Source organism: Strix aluco, chromosome 11 (genome assembly GCF_031877795.1).
Source record: "Strix aluco isolate bStrAlu1 chromosome 11, bStrAlu1.hap1, whole genome shotgun sequence".
Lineage (NCBI taxonomy): Eukaryota > Metazoa > Chordata > Aves > Strigiformes > Strigidae > Strix > Strix aluco.
In genome coordinates this window covers 12398351-12415853 of record NC_133941.1, presented here as the reverse complement: position 1 = coordinate 12415853, position 17503 = coordinate 12398351, and the positions used below count along the sequence as shown (strand labels likewise).

At 42.9% G+C, this 17503-nt stretch overlaps 1 protein-coding gene across 2 annotated transcripts; it reads right to left on the bottom strand.

The window, feature by feature from the left end:
- Nucleotides 1-615: 615 nt before the first annotated feature.
- On the bottom strand, nucleotides 616-15604 carry EDEM1 (ER degradation enhancing alpha-mannosidase like protein 1). 2 transcript variants are annotated; one of them, XM_074836093.1, is made up of 13 exons: nucleotides 14988-15604; nucleotides 14816-14888; nucleotides 11797-11900; nucleotides 10835-11006; nucleotides 9495-9678; nucleotides 8807-8981; nucleotides 8113-8233; nucleotides 7473-7643; nucleotides 6794-6867; nucleotides 5682-5778; nucleotides 4769-4951; nucleotides 3812-3886; nucleotides 616-2749 (listed from the first exon to the last, which is right to left on the bottom strand). In XM_074836093.1, exons 1-13 carry the CDS (start codon nucleotides 15386-15388, stop codon nucleotides 2690-2692), a joined length of 1890 nt encoding a protein of 629 aa, XP_074692194.1. In that variant the 5' UTR covers nucleotides 15389-15604; the 3' UTR covers nucleotides 616-2689. The 2 variants fall into 2 exon arrangements, with proteins under 2 accessions (XP_074692194.1, XP_074692195.1); XM_074836094.1 differs by having other exon boundaries at nucleotides 616-3886; nucleotides 14988-15603.
- Between the last annotated feature and the right edge of the window lie 1899 nt (nucleotides 15605-17503).

Here is a 17503-nt window from a genome sequence, read left to right as displayed (position 1 = left end):
AAGAAAGCAGCTTTTTGTTTTGGAGGTGGGGTAGTTATTTTATTTACCAGCAGTAAGCAGCCATCCCTCGTCCTAATTAGATGAAAATCCAGCACACATAAGAAGGCATCTCATGTCTAGTAACCAAGGCAGATGAAGCTGGCAAGAAAGCCCTCACCAGAGAGTAATCCCTTCTCCAAATCATTAACTTATCTTGTGTGCTATCACAAGGATATGGTTGAGAAGTCTCATTCCCCCAGGGAAAATAAAAGCTATTTCTTGCACACCTCGATTATGCGTTCCTGAGCTAACCACGCCTAAGGCAAATAAGGAGCCAAGTTACCTTTGGAGACAAAAAACTGTTACGTTCTTTGCTGAGCTCTTGAGATGGGCCAAGTCATGGAGAACTTGAACAACAGCCACAAATCTGCTTGAACAAACTTCAGATACATTTTTCCTTTACTCACCCCTACTCCCAGGTCACCCTCAACTGCTAAAGTTTTCCCATCTGGTGAATGGCAAAGATCAGGTATACACACTCAAATTTATCTTTTCCCTGCTTTTGGGAGATCACCTGCAAGCTTCAGGATGGCCTTACAAAAACTATGCTGTAAGAAAAACACACATAAAAGCAGCCAAATATACCATTTTTTTAATGCAGATTTGTAAAATTTAAGTTAAGTTTTGAAAATTTAGGACATTTCATGAAAGAGCATTTGGTCCTCTTAAAAATTTCCCATTCCCAATTAAATACTTCATGGAAAAACAACAATTAAGCATACATTGCATTTTTAATTAGGAAAAATTGATATTGCACATTATACCAAGACATACAAAAGTCTGTTTCAGCAAGTTATTCCAGCAGTGTTATCAATTTCATTTTGATATCATTGATTTATACAAAAGTTTTAATTTTAGTGCAGAACACGTGCCCTGTCATTACAGAGTAAAAATGTATCAAAGCATTTTTAAAACAAAAAGGAAGAAAAATTGGCCTCTTAAAGAATACAAAGCCTTTTACTACATAGTCAGCACCAGTCTCCTTGTAGCCAAAAACTGTTCTGATGGAAAGATGACTGTCAGATCACCTTGGCAACACAAATTCCAATGCAGTTCCTAACGAGAAGCTACCCATATCCTATTTGGCACTGTAACTAACAGCCCAAGTCACTAAGGGCTGCAATACCTGCCCATACTGATCCCATCCTACAGCTACCTCTCACTCTATTTCTGGCAATCTACGGGAGGGAAAAGCACAGTGGCAGAACAAGTTGTGCAACTTTGTTATAGGCGTGTAATTCTCTGAGGAAAACTCTGAAACAGATTTCTGTGCATAACACTCTGCTGGAACCCTCACCAGGGTTCAGGTGCTTCAGAAGGCACAAAACACTGAGAGGTGATGGCAAGGTATATAATGAACGTTCAGAGGGCTCAACTGCAAGTCAGGGAAAAATCATTACTAGAAGCAGCCACCAATACACCCGGGGCAACGGCTGTCCCGGCAGCCGCCACGCCATGATTTTAAATGGCTGGCTGTGGAATGCTGCGTTTGGCTTCCACGCTACTGAGCGCTTCTCATTTCAGAGCTGCAATGAGAAGATCTGGCCCAGCAGCAGCGTTTCGGAAAGCCCAGACATTTTTACTTCCTGCCTCCCTCGGTCGGCAGAAATCACTCCCTTTATGTGCCCTCCCCCACTTCTTTACGTGTTTATGACCTGAAGCACACCTGCATGCCCAGACAATGGTTACTGGTTAAGAAGCTATACCTTGAACCTCTCCCAATACCTCTTTGGATCTCAACACCTAGAATTTATGTTTTGCTTTGAAATAGGGAACTAAGACATTCCAGCAATAGGTTTGCAAAGCCAATTCTACAGGAGTTGGGATTGACAGATGCCTCAAACATCAAGGCAATCAATTCTGTCGCAACATTTTGAGAAACCTTAATGTATTTCCCTCTCCCTCCTTCAACCCTTCTCCCCCATTAAAACACACATATTAAGACTAAGAAGATGGGATTTTTTTTTTTTTTTTTTTCCTGAATACAAGATCCAACTATCACGGAATAGAAGATTCTACAATGAAGTCCCTGAGATGCATCTGTATACTAAAAGATTCAAACAATAACCTCTTCAGCACTAACTTCATATTTATTAGAAATGTTTTGAGTTGCAACATATGGTTTGTAAAAACCGATGTTGTTATAAGAAGGTGAAAATACAGCAGATCAAGTTTGCCCTTATATTTAAGCCTTAATTTAAAAATAACTAACCCAACAGTAACATTCAACTACTCCAACTGTAGTCAAAAGTAAAAAGCATGTAAGCAATGGGGAGTCACTGAAAAAAACCCTGTTGTATTTAGAATAAGTTGTTTTGGCCTCAGTTTGTTTTCATCCCTCAACAGCCCTATCTGAATTTAACTGCCTTTTTCCTGAAAGTTCATCACCAGTTATGCCTTAAACATATCTGAGCTGCATTTCAAGATGGTGGGGTGGAGAAACAGCAGGCTCCCACCATTCCTCACTGGGAGCAGAAGGCAGAGTTTACAGGTACAGCACAGCACTGCAGCCATGACCGCCTTACAGAGGCAGGTAGCAGCGTGTCTCGTGGCGGAGGAAGTCACCACACTGCAGGCTCAGACCTCTTACCAACTCCATCCCCAGGGTGATGCAGAGGCAGCCCCTCTACTAACTGCACCGACACAGAGATTAAATCCAGCCCAGAAATATTCTTTGGGATGAGCACAGAAGTTGATATTCTTCCAGTATCTTAAAAAAAAAAAAAAATAAGCTAAGTCATCTCATATGCAAGTTACTTTTTAAGTTACTTTGGGATCCACTGTATTTTGTAACCAGCTAATCAGAAATACTTTATCCATCTTCCCAAGCAATCTCAGTTTTTCCTGCTAGTGAAGAAAACTTAAGGCACTAACATATTAACGCTGTCAGGAATGCGCAATAGTTTGTTCTTCATGTACTGTTATACCAGTTCTTAGCAGCATCTCTCCTGAAAAGGCACTAGAAACATGGCAAACAACAAAACTTTTGGAACTTCTGCTCAGCTAAGCTGTATCAAGTTAGCTGCTTGGAAAGCTGAATGGCTTTGCAATTTCCCCTTCCCTCCCCCCCATTCCCTTATAAAAAAAGGCACCTGATATGTTTTATTACTGGTCTCTGCAGCTACAGGCTCTTGCGACTGTGCAGTTCTATACAACCCTGTATATGAGGGATATCATGACTATACCGATAGCTTTTTATACGATCAGGAGTTACCTCTTCAAGATACTATTCCAGATAGAGCGTTTTTGTTTCAGTAAAACCCATTACCAGTGGGTTCCTACCTGAGTAGTACTTAAGATTGCGTATTGCTAGTCAGAATAATTAGATGATTAAACTTGGTGTAAGAAATTGCACTTTCCCATTCCTTCCCCAGTCCCAAGATCATTTCAAATTAAATACTAGACCCTTTTCTAAAGGGACATTTGTAATACAGCTACAAAGAGGTAGCTAAGTGGCACATGCCAATTTTTTTTTTTTTTAAAGTATATTCAGCCTTCATTTGCAACAACATTTTTCATAGGAAGTCTTAAAACAAGAAATCTCTATTCAGGTGGCACATGGAGTTACCACAGTTCAGAAGACGGAACTTGTAAGAGAACTTGATCTCCCTTCATGTCCATAATTGAAAACTAACAAGCATGGGGGATACCCCAGTGACTTAGCATATGCAGGTGTGTAGCTGAAGAGGAAAGGAATGTCTACAGCCAAATCCCATGCTCCTCCTGACATATGATAGAAGTTACTCTGAAGAATGATTCAGATCAAGCCCACCATTCGATCAATCTGTCTCATGTAGTTACTCTTCAATGGCAGCAAGTACCTCCTCTCATCAGGAACTCTGTTACACTGTTAACAAAAAGAGAGTATTTTTAAGAACTCAAATACAAAACCAGGCAATCCCATACCCTCTGTAATCTAGCAGGCATTTCAGGATCAGTAACCACAGATTTCCTCCCAGTACAGAAAATTGTACCCAATAAGCACTTTTAGTCCTGATTCTCCCCCACTCTGCAAACTTACAGCACAAGCCACATAAATGAACAGTGAGTGTTTCCTCAGTGCAGGCTGCAAGCTTCCAAATACACGCCAAACTGCTGCAGCTTGTTATTCAACTGAGACTTCCTTCGCTATGACAACTGTGAATGTTTTTTAAAATAATGCTCTTTTTCTGCAGGACTGGGGGGGAGGAGGAAAGGAACCATACTAGAACCTACTAGCAGAGATTAAAAAAAATTGTTCTGTATTAAACACATATCTGTTTTGGTTGGTGATAGGCTCTGGAACCATAGCTCTGTACTCAGTTGATGCCTAGCTAAAAAAAGGTCACCTTTACATGCCTCAAAACCATTCTGAAGAAAAAAAGCTGTTGTAATGACCCTCTGCTTTTCTCTTTCCCCATCAGAGCAACACTGGTAAATTTTAAGGGCAAAGAAAAGGAGAAGGGAAAAATAATTGGAAATAAATTAACAGAGAACAAATTGCTGCAAAATACTTACAAGGGGACAGGTTTCACCTTCAACATAATCATTCTCACATTATCCTAATCGACTCATTCCACTACTGAAAGTGTTTTTCACAGGGGAGCTTCTCAGATATTTGACATTTATAAAGGAAACACTGCAGAGCTCTAAAGTAACATTTCCAAATGGCTTTTTCTACTGCCTAGGCCAGTTCAACATACATCCCTTCTCCAGCAACACAACCAGGAACAATCAGTGTATTCCTTACATTAGAGCTGAAGTTGACTGCCTTTAATTCGTTAGGTTTAATTTTTTCTGTGCTGTCCTCTTCAGGGAGGATGTCTTGCCACAACGAGTTACGAAAACGTTCATCCACAGACACAATATGCCCCTCAGTAGTAAACATATATTTATTTCCAGATTTATGCAGTGGATTCTCTTCATCAAACAGCTGAACAAGAGATGGAAGAGTCAGCTATAGTATGTGTGCAACATTCTTCATGTCCCATCAACAGTAAGTTAAAATGCACGCACTCACGCATTTGAAGGATCACACAAAAAGCATACCTTTTAGTGCTAAATGGGCAACTACTGTTAAAGCAAATGGAAATAAACAGTTTTAATGCACGGGATTTATTTCAACAGTTAAAAGCAAAAGAAAAACTTCTCACATAACTTAAACTGCCCTTATTTTTCTAAGCTGCACTATGCAGGCATTTCTAGGCCAGCATCCACTGTTTTCATTCAGTCACAGATTTATTTGTTTTTCTACACTAAAGGAGATTGAGAACAGTAGCTTAAGCAGTGTTGGCTCCAATGCTTTCTCCTGTGACTGCCAAACCCTGATGGGGAGAAACTGGAGGCTGCTGCAAAATGGCTACAAGCAGCAATTTAGCTCAGAGCTGAGCAGTAACTTCCTTCAGTCTTGCTTCCTTTCCTTCCCAGCTCCCCCACAAGAGAGCTGCCAGCTCTCCAACCAGCAGCTGCCCAAATCTCCAAGATTAGGGAAGGGTCGAAGGAAGAGCAGCAGCACATTCTGTGATACACTCTGATACCTAAACCCCTCTCTTCCCCAGAGCGCAGCACAGTTTCCAGTTAGCAATGTGCTGTCTCCTCGCTGAGCTGTGGTTGTGCACAGCGCATGCAAGAGAGTATCGTTGAAATGAAGAACATGTACGTACCAGGTACAAATATTTGCATGTTTCACTGAGAAAAAAGCTCTCCATTCGATCTTCCTTTGTCTTCTCTACAACGTGGTGTAATGTGGCATAGCCACACCTGCAAGATTTAAGATTAGTTTGGGTTTAGTTCCCATGCATTCTGATCTCAAAGCATTCCCTACTTATTCCATAATTTCAGACCATTCCAACTGTCACCAGGGGTGAAGTTAAAATGAAACAAGTTTCTTTTACAAGTAAGCACTGATTACTGGTTTCTGGTATTCTGATGAGACTGTAATCATTGACCTTGTGGTTCATCTATTCCATTGTGCAGATTTATGAAGAGTCTCTCAAAGAAGCAAGCTACTCTAAAGGCACCCTGCACAAAATAGGTTATTTCCCCACGCTGAGCACATGAGAAACCCAGGCCCGGAAGCCTGGCCTCATGCAAAGGTTTCTTCCCAAGCTACCTACTCTTCCCTCCCACCAGCACTTAACAAATGTCAAAGCTGCAAGTTGTCACACAGCGCACTGTAATTCTTTCAGTCAACCCCCACACAGCACCTGAATCCCACTTAACTGCAGAATGGCACTGATTTATACTGTCCTATGGTTAGTACAGACTTGTCTACAAAATCAGTAAATACCAATAGTTGAATAAAAAATTCACTATCCTCCCTGAGTCTTGCAAGAAGTTCAGATACTCGGTATTACAGCCAGAATTCATAGTAACTGTCTTGAGAAGAAAGTTGATATGAAACAGCATCTCTCAGAGGCCGTCCCTCCAGTTTAGTTAAACACCCTGGGCCCATGAGGTTAGAAATATTCTTGCAGGATCCATAGAAAAAAAACCAACCTACTACTTTTACCAGTTTTTAGCAACTGATCACCAACAATGCATTTTAAAAGGCAGTTATAAAATGCTGAAGGCATAAAGTTGTCATTGGACTATAACTTCATTTTCAGATGAGAAAGAAAGAATAGCTCAATAAATCAATCTTCACTTGCGGCTTTTATGGAGGGTTGGGTTTTCTGGTTTACCTACATCTGGCAGATTGAATTCTATATAATATTTATATAATAAAATATATGCATAGAGCAGTGAAAGAAGACAAAGAACATTGAAGACTGACTTTGCTTTTGTATATTTTTCCAAACTCTGAAGAATATCCATTCCCACGTGAAGGTAAAATGGGTTCTTTGTGGCCTAAAGGAAGACAGACAAAAGTTAGAGCCAGCAATTTCAAAATCTTGTAAAGATAACACTTACAACAAAGGCCTACTAGTATCAGATTCTCATGTATTGCAGTAAACTTATCTTTATAGGAACATGACTTAGATTACTCTGTGCAAGCTTCTCACATTTGCATTAGTGCAAATCCTAATAAAACTTGTAGTAAATTCAAACTCCTTGATAGCTTTCTTGCAGCCAGAAAGTTATTTTAGTTTACTGTGTCTTCTGCCAGTTGGAGATTGTGCCTAGACAATATAGCAAGGAACGCTATTACATTTACTTCAACAACTTCTATTAAGAAGTCACAAGTCTCTACCTTGTACAAATCTGAGCTATTTTTTCAGAAGGTTGTTTAGTCTCATTTTTGTCTGTCTTATAAAAAAGGCTATTTTTTTAAGCAAACATAGCAACTGCATTGCATAACAATCTAGTGCTTAAACAGAGAACTCCATATAAGAACAGGCAGATCCTCAGGCACCAAATTTTAGCAGGCCAGGGGCTAGAGGTAGAAAAAGGGACTTTCTGAACAAAAACATTTTTGCCAAAACATGAGCTGTAAGCTGAGAAAAGTCAAGTACCTGATAAAGAAGATATGTGGACTCCACTAACTCTGGCCTCAGGGGATAAAAGGGAACATCCGGTGCTTGCAATTGCCAGTTGTATCTTTCTGGGAGAGCTCCGTATCGTTTCCATATGGCATAATAAAAAGCATGGAGACAAATAGCATCTTCCACATCTCCTATCAATACCTAGGCAGAACAGCAGCCATAAACATGCACACTTAATACTGCAAGCCAGCAAATTGCTTTCTGCTCTGTTTAAGAACATGCCAAGTAATAAAACACTCCCCTCCTAAGGGGATACCAAAAATAAAAAAAAACCACCACAAAAAACAAAGCTAATGTATTAATTCCTTCACACTAAAAGCTTCAGTGAGCTCAGCCTCACAGCACGGTATACAAATGCTGAGGTTAAATGAGAAAAGTGAAGAAGTATCTCAAGTCTAACAGAGAGGAGGCCAGGCCTTCCAATATTGTTATGCTGATGCAGAAGCTGAACTGCCCTAAGATCGTCTTATCAAAGCAGCCAGATGTAAACCTGCAGGTTGAAGCTCATCTCAGAAGAGATGCTCACACTCATTCACAGCCTAGAATTAGAATGAGCCTTTCTGACACCCTTCTACTGCAGTGTTCAGTCCTTAACAGAATGCAAGTTTACCTGTAGTCCAGGAAAAAAGGCTTGCAAAGAGTCAATCCATGTGTTCATCAGCTGTCCTGTGAACATGTTTACATTAACGTACAAAGGAGGGTCACCTTCACCTTCATTGCAAGCTTCTCGACTGCCAAGTAACAATAAGCACATGTAAATATTCACTGTTTTACAAGAACACAATGCATGTTTCATTTTACAGCACTGCCACCAGCAAAGAGAATGAGCCACGGATTTGTCGCGATAGGCTCAAAGCCGTTTTGAAAAGAACCAAAATGTCAGTCATACTTTCAGAAAAATTAATTCATAAAGGTATGTACATCATATCCTGAAGTTGTCAGCAGACTCTCTACCAAAAGGTCATGCTAGGTAAAATCAGGCCTTAAGAAGTACTAAACCAGCCAATTTAATACATTTCCTTTGCAGTTCTACAGCCTTCTCTCAGTCTAACATTTACTAACTTGGACGGTAACCAGTTTAGCTTCTTTGCATCAATAATGCTATTCAGATCAGTTGACTAAGTAGTGAATGGAACGTTAAAATTTATTTCCACAGTGACTATCACGGAAATAAGATTTTGGTTTTTAAAGAAAAAAAGAGAACACGGATTTTCTGAAGTGTGACACAAAACACTATACAATCTCTCATATCTTGCCGGAGTACTCATTGCTTAAGGAATTGACACCCATATGAAATAACATACCCTCTTCTTAAGTGGTTCTGAATGTTCCGATAAGCATCATTGAACATCTCCAGGTCTTCCTTTTCTCCAAAGAGGATGTAAGACTTCAGAAGGTATTCATAGAACGAATCCGACCCTGCTCCCAAGCCACTCTGCTTTCCAACCCAATGGCCAGTTTGAATATTCACAACATTTCCTTTCAGAACAGACAAAAAGTTTAAAGTTGCCAAGTACATCAGAGAAAAATAATCAAGAACCAGAACTTAGAAAACTTACATCTTCAAAAAGTCTTAGGGAGGAATGATTACTATCAGGATAAAGTGTTACAGTGCATTCATCCAAGGAACACAGCACACACATGCAGATTTTTAAGTACTTTTAGTCTTTTGCCAATCTAAATTATATTAATGAGGATACAAATGCAAGAACTTCAGTTTCGTTCCCCAGTTCCATGAAAAATCTGTCCTTGGAAACCTGTGCCCTAAGAAGTCATTCAGATACTCCACTTTTGTTATAAAATTACAAGTGCCATTTTGTCAACAGAAACTATGAGTACACAGGAAGAGTGTACACAGCTACAGAGGAAGCAGATCAACAAACTTTATGATACATGAAAGAAACCTGTAGCATGATTGCACTCTACTACAGGAGACTGAGGCAGGTTAAAGCACAGAGCCAGTCACTACAGCATCACCTCAGAAGAGATTACCTAGCAGTCCGGTGTTATTGTTCCTGAGACTCCAGAGTGCTTTGACAGCTCTCCTGGCCACCCATTCAAACGTGGAATCGCCAAGCAGCCTGCTAAGGATACCAAACTCCACCAGCAAGGAGCCGGCGCCTGCAGTACAAGTTTCGTTATTGCTGTCTGGAGGTACCCCCTTCTTCAGATTGACCTGTGAAGCAGGTAGAGAGAGTGCTAACAGCGAGAAGGCAGGCTGCACCTCATACAGCTGCGCTCTCATCTGCAATCTCATATTTATTAGAAAGGCTTTTTATTAGTTTTTGTAATATAAAGTGTACAATGTGTATATAGTTAGAAAGCCAGCATATCGTTGCTCGGTCAAAAAGCCTTCCTGAAGAATTCCTGAAACTCATCTTCCAACTTTGTACCATCATACTCAAGATGGGCAATTCTAATCTTGCTACTCTTATACTTGCTATTCCTTCCAAATTTCAATCCACTTTTTCATCATTTCTACTAGACATTCATGTTCTTCCAAGGGTGATGCAAGTACTGCTTCCCCTCATTTAGTGCACTTGAAACCAAGAGTTTCCCCAGTGAGTGCTCCTCAACTTCCCCACAGAACAAAATGCTAAAGGGAAGTTACACCACCCCCAAGTGCTTTACCAGACTCTGAACAGAAGTGAAAGTTCATGTTTCTACAGGCTGACAGGTCTGGAGGAAAAGCAGTGCTGCTGTTTCCAGAAATTAAAAGTAGTCAGGCAAAGTGCTAAGTAGTTTTATAGTTCAGAGTTGTTCCACTAGAACTGACATCCTTCTCCTTGCAAACTGCATCTGCCTAAAACAAGAGGACACAGTATTCAAGAATACCGCAGTATTCTTGAGTACTCACTCAGCAGTATTCAAGAAAATTACAAATTCCAAGCCCAGTATAACAAATATTTTAGATGAGTTTTATTTTATCACAATTATCTTAGTACTGAGTCACCAGTGAAGTCACTTTCCTAAACTATTTGCCTTTACAGTGTTTCTTGTTAACCTTAATGACAGCATTGTTTGTTGCTGCATGATATCTAGGAATAAAGCAGGGCACATTCCAGCCAAACAGCACAGAAACAAATGACCCATAAGGAACAATACACACAGAGTGAAAAAAACAGCCTAAAGAAAACATTTAGTAGACATAAGGAGCAACTTACACATTGTCCATGTCACCGTAACAGCCCAGTTCCTCCCACACCATTTTAATGTAACTTAGAGCAGGTTCAATACCCCAAGTGCACACGCAGGGCACAGAATGAGAGTTGCAGGACAGGTGAATTACAACTTTTACATTATTTCCCCACTGTGTTGGTGTGCTCACTTACCCGAGGATATGGAATTCCAGTTTTGGTGTTCTCAAAGGCTGGAAGCAGTCTCACTGCTAGGTCATGAGCCATATGCAACAATTCATTGTCATAATCCTTAATGGTCATATCACCAAAAGGCTGTTTGGTATCTGTAATTATTATGTGGGCAGAAAGCAGACTTCCCAAAACCCTAATGGGAAAAGGAAAAGATCTTCAATTTTTAAATCTGATCTGAACCTAGTTCTTCAGCTAACCCTTACCAGTACCATGTTTAACAGAAGCATTACTTTGTGTACCTTACAGGCCCTACAGAAGGAGATCTGCTTTTCTCCCCACCGGTAGTGAAAACATCTAGAAGTCACATTGTTTGTCACCCACAGTAATCCCAAAATCCAGTTCTGCAAAATTTACCTAACCTAGTAGCTCCTTACAACATACCACATCTATTTACAAGTGAAGACCTCCTTGCCCCTGCAAATGGCAGTAAGGTTGTTATATAAACTTACTATTCAGAAAAAAGAAAGCCTAGCCAAGTGAAGCAGCAGTTGAATAAACACTAAGACATTCAGAAAATTAAGCCATTTGAAATCAGACAGTATCTCAAACTCATCTCCAAGACAGACGGGACTGTTTTTCATCTAAAACAAAAGTGAAAGCAAGCAAAAGGTCCGTGGAACAAAACAAAAGAAGGGAAAACCTATCAGCTGCAAGAGCAACAACAAAAACGTAGCAGTCTGCAAGCCAAACACAGTTGAAACTACCATTATATCACTGCTTCAAGACACATGCAACTGACTAGAATTGCTTTAATTATGAAAGCATAGAATATTTTCATAAAAAGTAAAAAAACAACTTACTCAAAGAACAACTATGGAATAAAGCCCAAAGACATCAATGATTTTACTTTGGTTCTCCTGTATATGCACACCAAATCTTTAACCTTATTACTGATTTAACAATAGAAACCTAGAGCAACGTACCTGATTGTTGCCTCAAAAACTTGGACCGTTGAGTCTTTATCAAATGAAACTGTGTCAATCACCAACTTCACTGCTTTCTGGAATTCTGAGGAGTTTCCCATTACCTTTTACATAAAAACAAAGCCATTTTGTCTAATTGTTGCTTCAGAAGAGGGTTGGGGAAGAGAATGTTAAGTTCACAGACCAACAGTTGTAGTAACTAGATACAGAACAGAGTACTTCAAGCTCATGCTAAAAAGACCTTCCAGGAAGTTACCCATCCTGCTGACATGTAAAAGTGCATTTTTAAAAAAAAGTATGTTAAAACAGCAAAAGCCACAAGGATATATTTTTGTCTGTTTTACTAATCTATGCACTCAGGTACTCTTTCCACACCCAACATCAGCCTTGTGGTTGATGTCCTAGAGCAGGAGTCTAAAAACTCTAAAGATCTAAAACACGGAGTGTTTTAACTGCTTAAACTATCAGTTTAAGAGATAAGTTTAGCTTAAAAGGTCACACAACTTGCAGAACAACGAAGTCTGATTTGACATTTATTTGACCAGGGGAGTCCAAGCTTTTGCGCTTTTGACTCAACGCTGCATGCCAGGCCCAGGAACTCCCCTACACCAGTTTTTTAGGTATATCTTAGCAACTGATTTCCACTACATTCAGAGAGAGACATAAATTCAGCCCCAGCTGCAAAGAAGCAGGAATGTGGAAGGAAAACACAGGTTCTCGCTTGCACAAGTTCATGATAAGGCTGGGTGTACAGGGAACCTGTCGAGCTCTTTAACCATCAAAACACCACATGCCAGCCAGTCTGCTCTTTCCATTACCCAGACCTAGTGGGAAAAGCATTCACATGCTTGATTTGAGCAGACGAAGAGCAAAACTGGCTTCTTCCATGCAGAAGCTTCTGAAACACAAGAGACTCTAGGAACCAGAAGTCTTCTTTTTGAGAAAGAAAAGTTATGTACTGCCCCAAAAAGTATGGATAGGACACTGAGCCACAGGTGAATGAGGACAGGAAGGCAACTGTTTAGCCAACACACCATCAGCCATGTAGCCCAGATCCAACTGCTGTTTCAGTTAAAACTAACGTTCTCCTCGCTTCCTGCTTTCAGTTCTGTTCATTACTGCCATGTTCAGTCAAACAGCTGAAAGCTCCTCACCACAGAGCTGCAATTCCATTGTAGCAATGAGAAGTATTTTATAACCTGAAGCGCACATACAGGCCTTGCATGCACCACCTTCTGCATGAGAGAAGAGAAACACACAACGGACCCACTGCATCAATGAGCCCTGACACTCCAGAAGGCCAAGAATCTGCCCTGCCTGCAAAAATGAGGCTAATGAAACCTAAGGGAGTCTCTAAATAAGGACTTCAAGGAAGGGGCTCTTCTCCATGATTCCATACTACTGGTACTACTAACATAAAACTGAGTTGCTTCTGACATTATCTTCAAATTTTTATCAGAAATGCATATGATGGCCTATTTTAGTAGGCGAGAAACAGCTTTACAGCTTTTTCCTCTCCTTCCTTTCACCTCTCTTCATACAGATTTGTGTGTTGGTCAGGCCTTCTGTGCCAAGCAAAACAATCAGAGCTCTTACAGTCACCTTGAGTGAGACAAACTCTCCTCCTGACATATCTCTCAGCAACCCATGCATGCCCCAGTTCAAATCCACCCTTCCTGAATACCAGAGTGATGGCAATATCCTGCAAGAGATCTCACCTGAGCCTTGGAGAAGATCTCCAAAATTTCCTCTGTCTGTTCTGGAAATCTCTGCTGATACATCTCCAAGTACTCTCATCCTTCCCTGCATGTGTAACACTGCTGGCTTATGATCCAGCTGTTAGCCAGCATACACCCCCAGCACCACCTTCTCCTCAGAAGTGAAAGATTTAATAACCTCTCACTTACAAACTATTAGACTTTTTACTTCATATTGCTGAAGGTCACCACAATTTAAATTAGTTCCCCACAGTATCATCTCACCTGCCTTTTTGCTTTAACACACGAAGACTAAACAGCACTGGGCCCGTGGCAGGTCCTTGGGAAACACTGCGGAGTAACTACCTCCAGTTTGAAACTTCCTGTTGCCGTCTTCCTTCAACTTCTCACCAAGTTTCTGGACGAAGTACCCCTCTTCTTCAGCTCCACTAGCTTCTTTGTAGGGTTTTTTTTGTTTGGTTGGTTTTTTTTTTTTAAATACAGAGCTGATTCAGGATATCACATCTACTGTGGTTGTAAGTTCAACCTCAGAGCAAGGGACAGTATCAGTGTTGTTCAGTACCAGGGCAGCTGAACCTATCAAGACCCATCTTCAAGTGCACACTGACTAAGTTAATGCTGTACTACATCCTCATTTTCCCCTTTAACTCCTTCCTTCAAAGCCTGTTCCAGCACGCTGCCTGCCGTCGAGGTGACACCTCATGACCACGCTCCCACCTCACTCCACCCATCGCACAGCTGAGACCTGCAGCTTCACAGCCCTTCTAAACGAAGCTCTGTGCCCGAGAGAGAGCCTTCATTCCCGGTTTCCCACACCAGGGTTGGGAATAAACCACCTGGAGAATTGCAACAGGCACCCGTTTCACTGCCAAGGGCCAGACTGACAACAGAGCAAGTAAGACTCGTGGATGTTCAAGAGCATCTGGGGTTTCTCATCTCTTGAAGCCTCTCATCAACTGACTTCAGCCTTCCAGACATTAACATCCATCTCCTACTAAGTCACTGCTTTCGGAGTTTAATTAGCAGGAGAATTACTGTTTGGCAATACATCCCAGCTATATCAATGCACCTTCAAACTAATTTTGTTCACTCCAGCTGCCGACACGACCCTCCTGAATTTCCCTCTTGATCAAATTTAACGGGGCGATGCAGCAACCCCGCAGCCCTCCCGTGCAGCAAAGCACCGCGCTCGCAGCTGGACGCACCAAACTCTTCCCTCCAGAACCCCCGAGCGGGGGGGCTTAGCTAAGACGGGGCTGAGCAGGTTTTAGACGGGTGTGTGTGTCCTCTCAAGGACTCACCGCCAGCGTGTCCAGAGCGTCGATCAGCGTCAGCGAGTAGTTTCCCAGGACGTCGTTGATGTTGAGGTTAGAGCTGGAAGAAGCAGAACCGAGCGTCAGGCCCCGGGCCTGGCCCCGTCCTCGACACACCCCCCCCCCCACACACACACACCCCGAAAGCCCGGCGACTCACGGGTCGTGTCGGTCGGGGCCGCGGCCGCGGCAGTGGAGGGGATCGAGCTCGTCGCGGGGGAAGGCGTGCTGCATGTAGCTGTCGTAGCCGAAGACGAACATACCGCGGGCGGCGTCGCGCAGCCGGGCCCGCAGCTGCGGCGGGAAGGCGCCGCTGTACCGCCGCTCGTACTCGTCCCCCGCCCCGACCACCGCCGCCGCCCCCCCGCCCCGCCGCAGCAGCGAGCCCCAGTGCGAGGAGCCGGCGGCGGGCGGGCTGAGGGCGGCGGGCGGCGGCGGGAAGGGGAAGGGGAAGCGGCGGCGCAGACAGAGGCCCGGCGCCAGCGCGGGCAGCAGCGCCAGCAGCGCCTGCAGCCCCAACCTCAGCAGCAGCAGCCCCAGCACCAGCGACCGCCATTGCATGGTCGCCCGCGCGCCGCGCGCATAGTTTAAAGGGGCCGGCCGCTCCCCCGCCCGCTCGGCAGCCCCCGCAGCGACGCGTCTCCTTTAACAGCGGAAGGGAAACACGGGCGGTGGACGGCACAGGGCTCGCCCCCGCCCTGCTCCTATTGGCTGAGCCGCTCCGGAGGCGGGACCGGCTCTCCGGCTATAGGGTACGCGGTGGCGTCACTCACGGGCTGAGCCCCGGCCTGCCTTAAAGGGCTGTCGTGGCACGGCCCGGGGGCGGGGCGGCGAGAGGCGGCGGCAGCCGCCCCGCCCGGGTCAAGAGGTCAGGCCTAGGCCGGGAGTCTAAAACAGGCCTGGCAGCCACGGTGCTGCCTGGGGAAGGTGAAGAATGAGAAACAATAGTTTTTTCCAAGCAAAAAGCCCCCCAACCAACCATTCAAGTAGTTTGCAATCCCTTCCTCCTGCTGCTAGCACCAGGAGACCCTCACTGGAACCTGCAGCAACAAAACATCCTCCACGGCGAGGGCAGGGCAAGCTTTTCTCCACGCCTGAGGGAGAGAGCAGGCAAGGAGGGAGGGCAGACGCTCAGAAGCGGCCATGCCGCACTCCTGGGCCAGAGAAGGGGGATGCAGGGCTTCCCTTCACCGCCGGGAAGAACCACCGGCCCAACCGCTCAAACAACAAGATAGAAAAGAGAGGGATGGGCATGACTATGGCATCAAAATGGGGTACAAGAGCAGAGAACAAGAGCACAAGAGCAGCTGGAGTTTTCAGAAAGCAGCATAAATAGAAAAGCTGATGAATGCCACTTGCAACTTGGAGATATGAAAGTGAAAAAAATAGAGTGAGGCAGTGCTGGTAAAAACAAAACCCTTCAAGGACAGTCAAAGGAACAGAAAAGTGAGTAAAGCTACAGCTGGGGAGGTAAAAAGGGACACACATCTCTGAGCTACCCCAGAAACCTTGACAGCATCACCAATAACTGTGGTTGTAAGCGTGACTGCTTTGTCACTAAACTAAGGACTGCTGTTCACTTTAGCATTGCATCCTTTCAGCAAGAAAGGGCATGATTTGTTCCAAAGAACTTTGATAGAAATAATATAATTCAATGATAATAAAAATTCAATAATAATATGAAAAATCCCTATGCAGGAAGACTGTTATCATGTACAGACAACCAGACAGTAATGATTTGTCTTCAGCCTGTATTTTATACTTTCTATTTCAGAAGTCAAATCTTGCTCTGTGATTTCCATTCATGGCAACAGAACAGTAGAATGAATAAATCTAAGAAAAAGCACAATTCAGCAGTCCATCAAGACTTCTGTATGCAGACTCCTGTTAAAATCCTCTATAGCCTGTTTAAACATAGAAGCCTGAGGTTGCTCTTTCAGTTCCTTTCCTCAATCTGTGCAAATCACGCATCTTTTTCATGTTTTCCCCCTCATGCACCAGAAATATTATTCACACCAAGAAGGAGATTAATTTCTTGACTCTAAAAAATGAGGAAAGTCCCTCATTGCTGAAGAGACTGAAATATCTTTCTACATCCCAAGTTAACACAGTTACACAGAAGCAACTTACCAGTTTACTTCACTGAGACTCTTGTGAGAATCAAGTTTAGCTTTAAATTTCACACAACAGCTTTTCTTTCTCTACTCATGTAGTTGCTTTGTTTGTTCAGTAACATTTTTTATGAGCTTCTACTCAATAGGTCTTCTCAGAAACACAAATGAGACCAACAAATGCTTTCAGCATCTAAAGCAAAGCCGTAATCAGAAATGACAGTTTCACAGACGGACTACTCAAAGTTGCTCCCCACGGAGCACAAGGCTTACAGTCACACTCTCAAGATGATGTAGTTAATGCTCCTAGCAGTTTCCACAGAAACCACTCTGCTAACACACAGCACACACTGACCAAGCATCAACCAGGCAACTGCATTCATCTTTTTTTCAGTTTAGAATTCATTTAGAGTTAGCCTCATTCATATACTCAAGATTACCATTTATGACAGTGTTTAAAACTTGAAGTTTCCTAATTAGGCCAGGAAAGACTTCTTGAATTTACTACCTGGATTTATCTGCCAGCTACTCTCTTCACTGTTAGAAGAGTGCTTCAAGGAGCCAA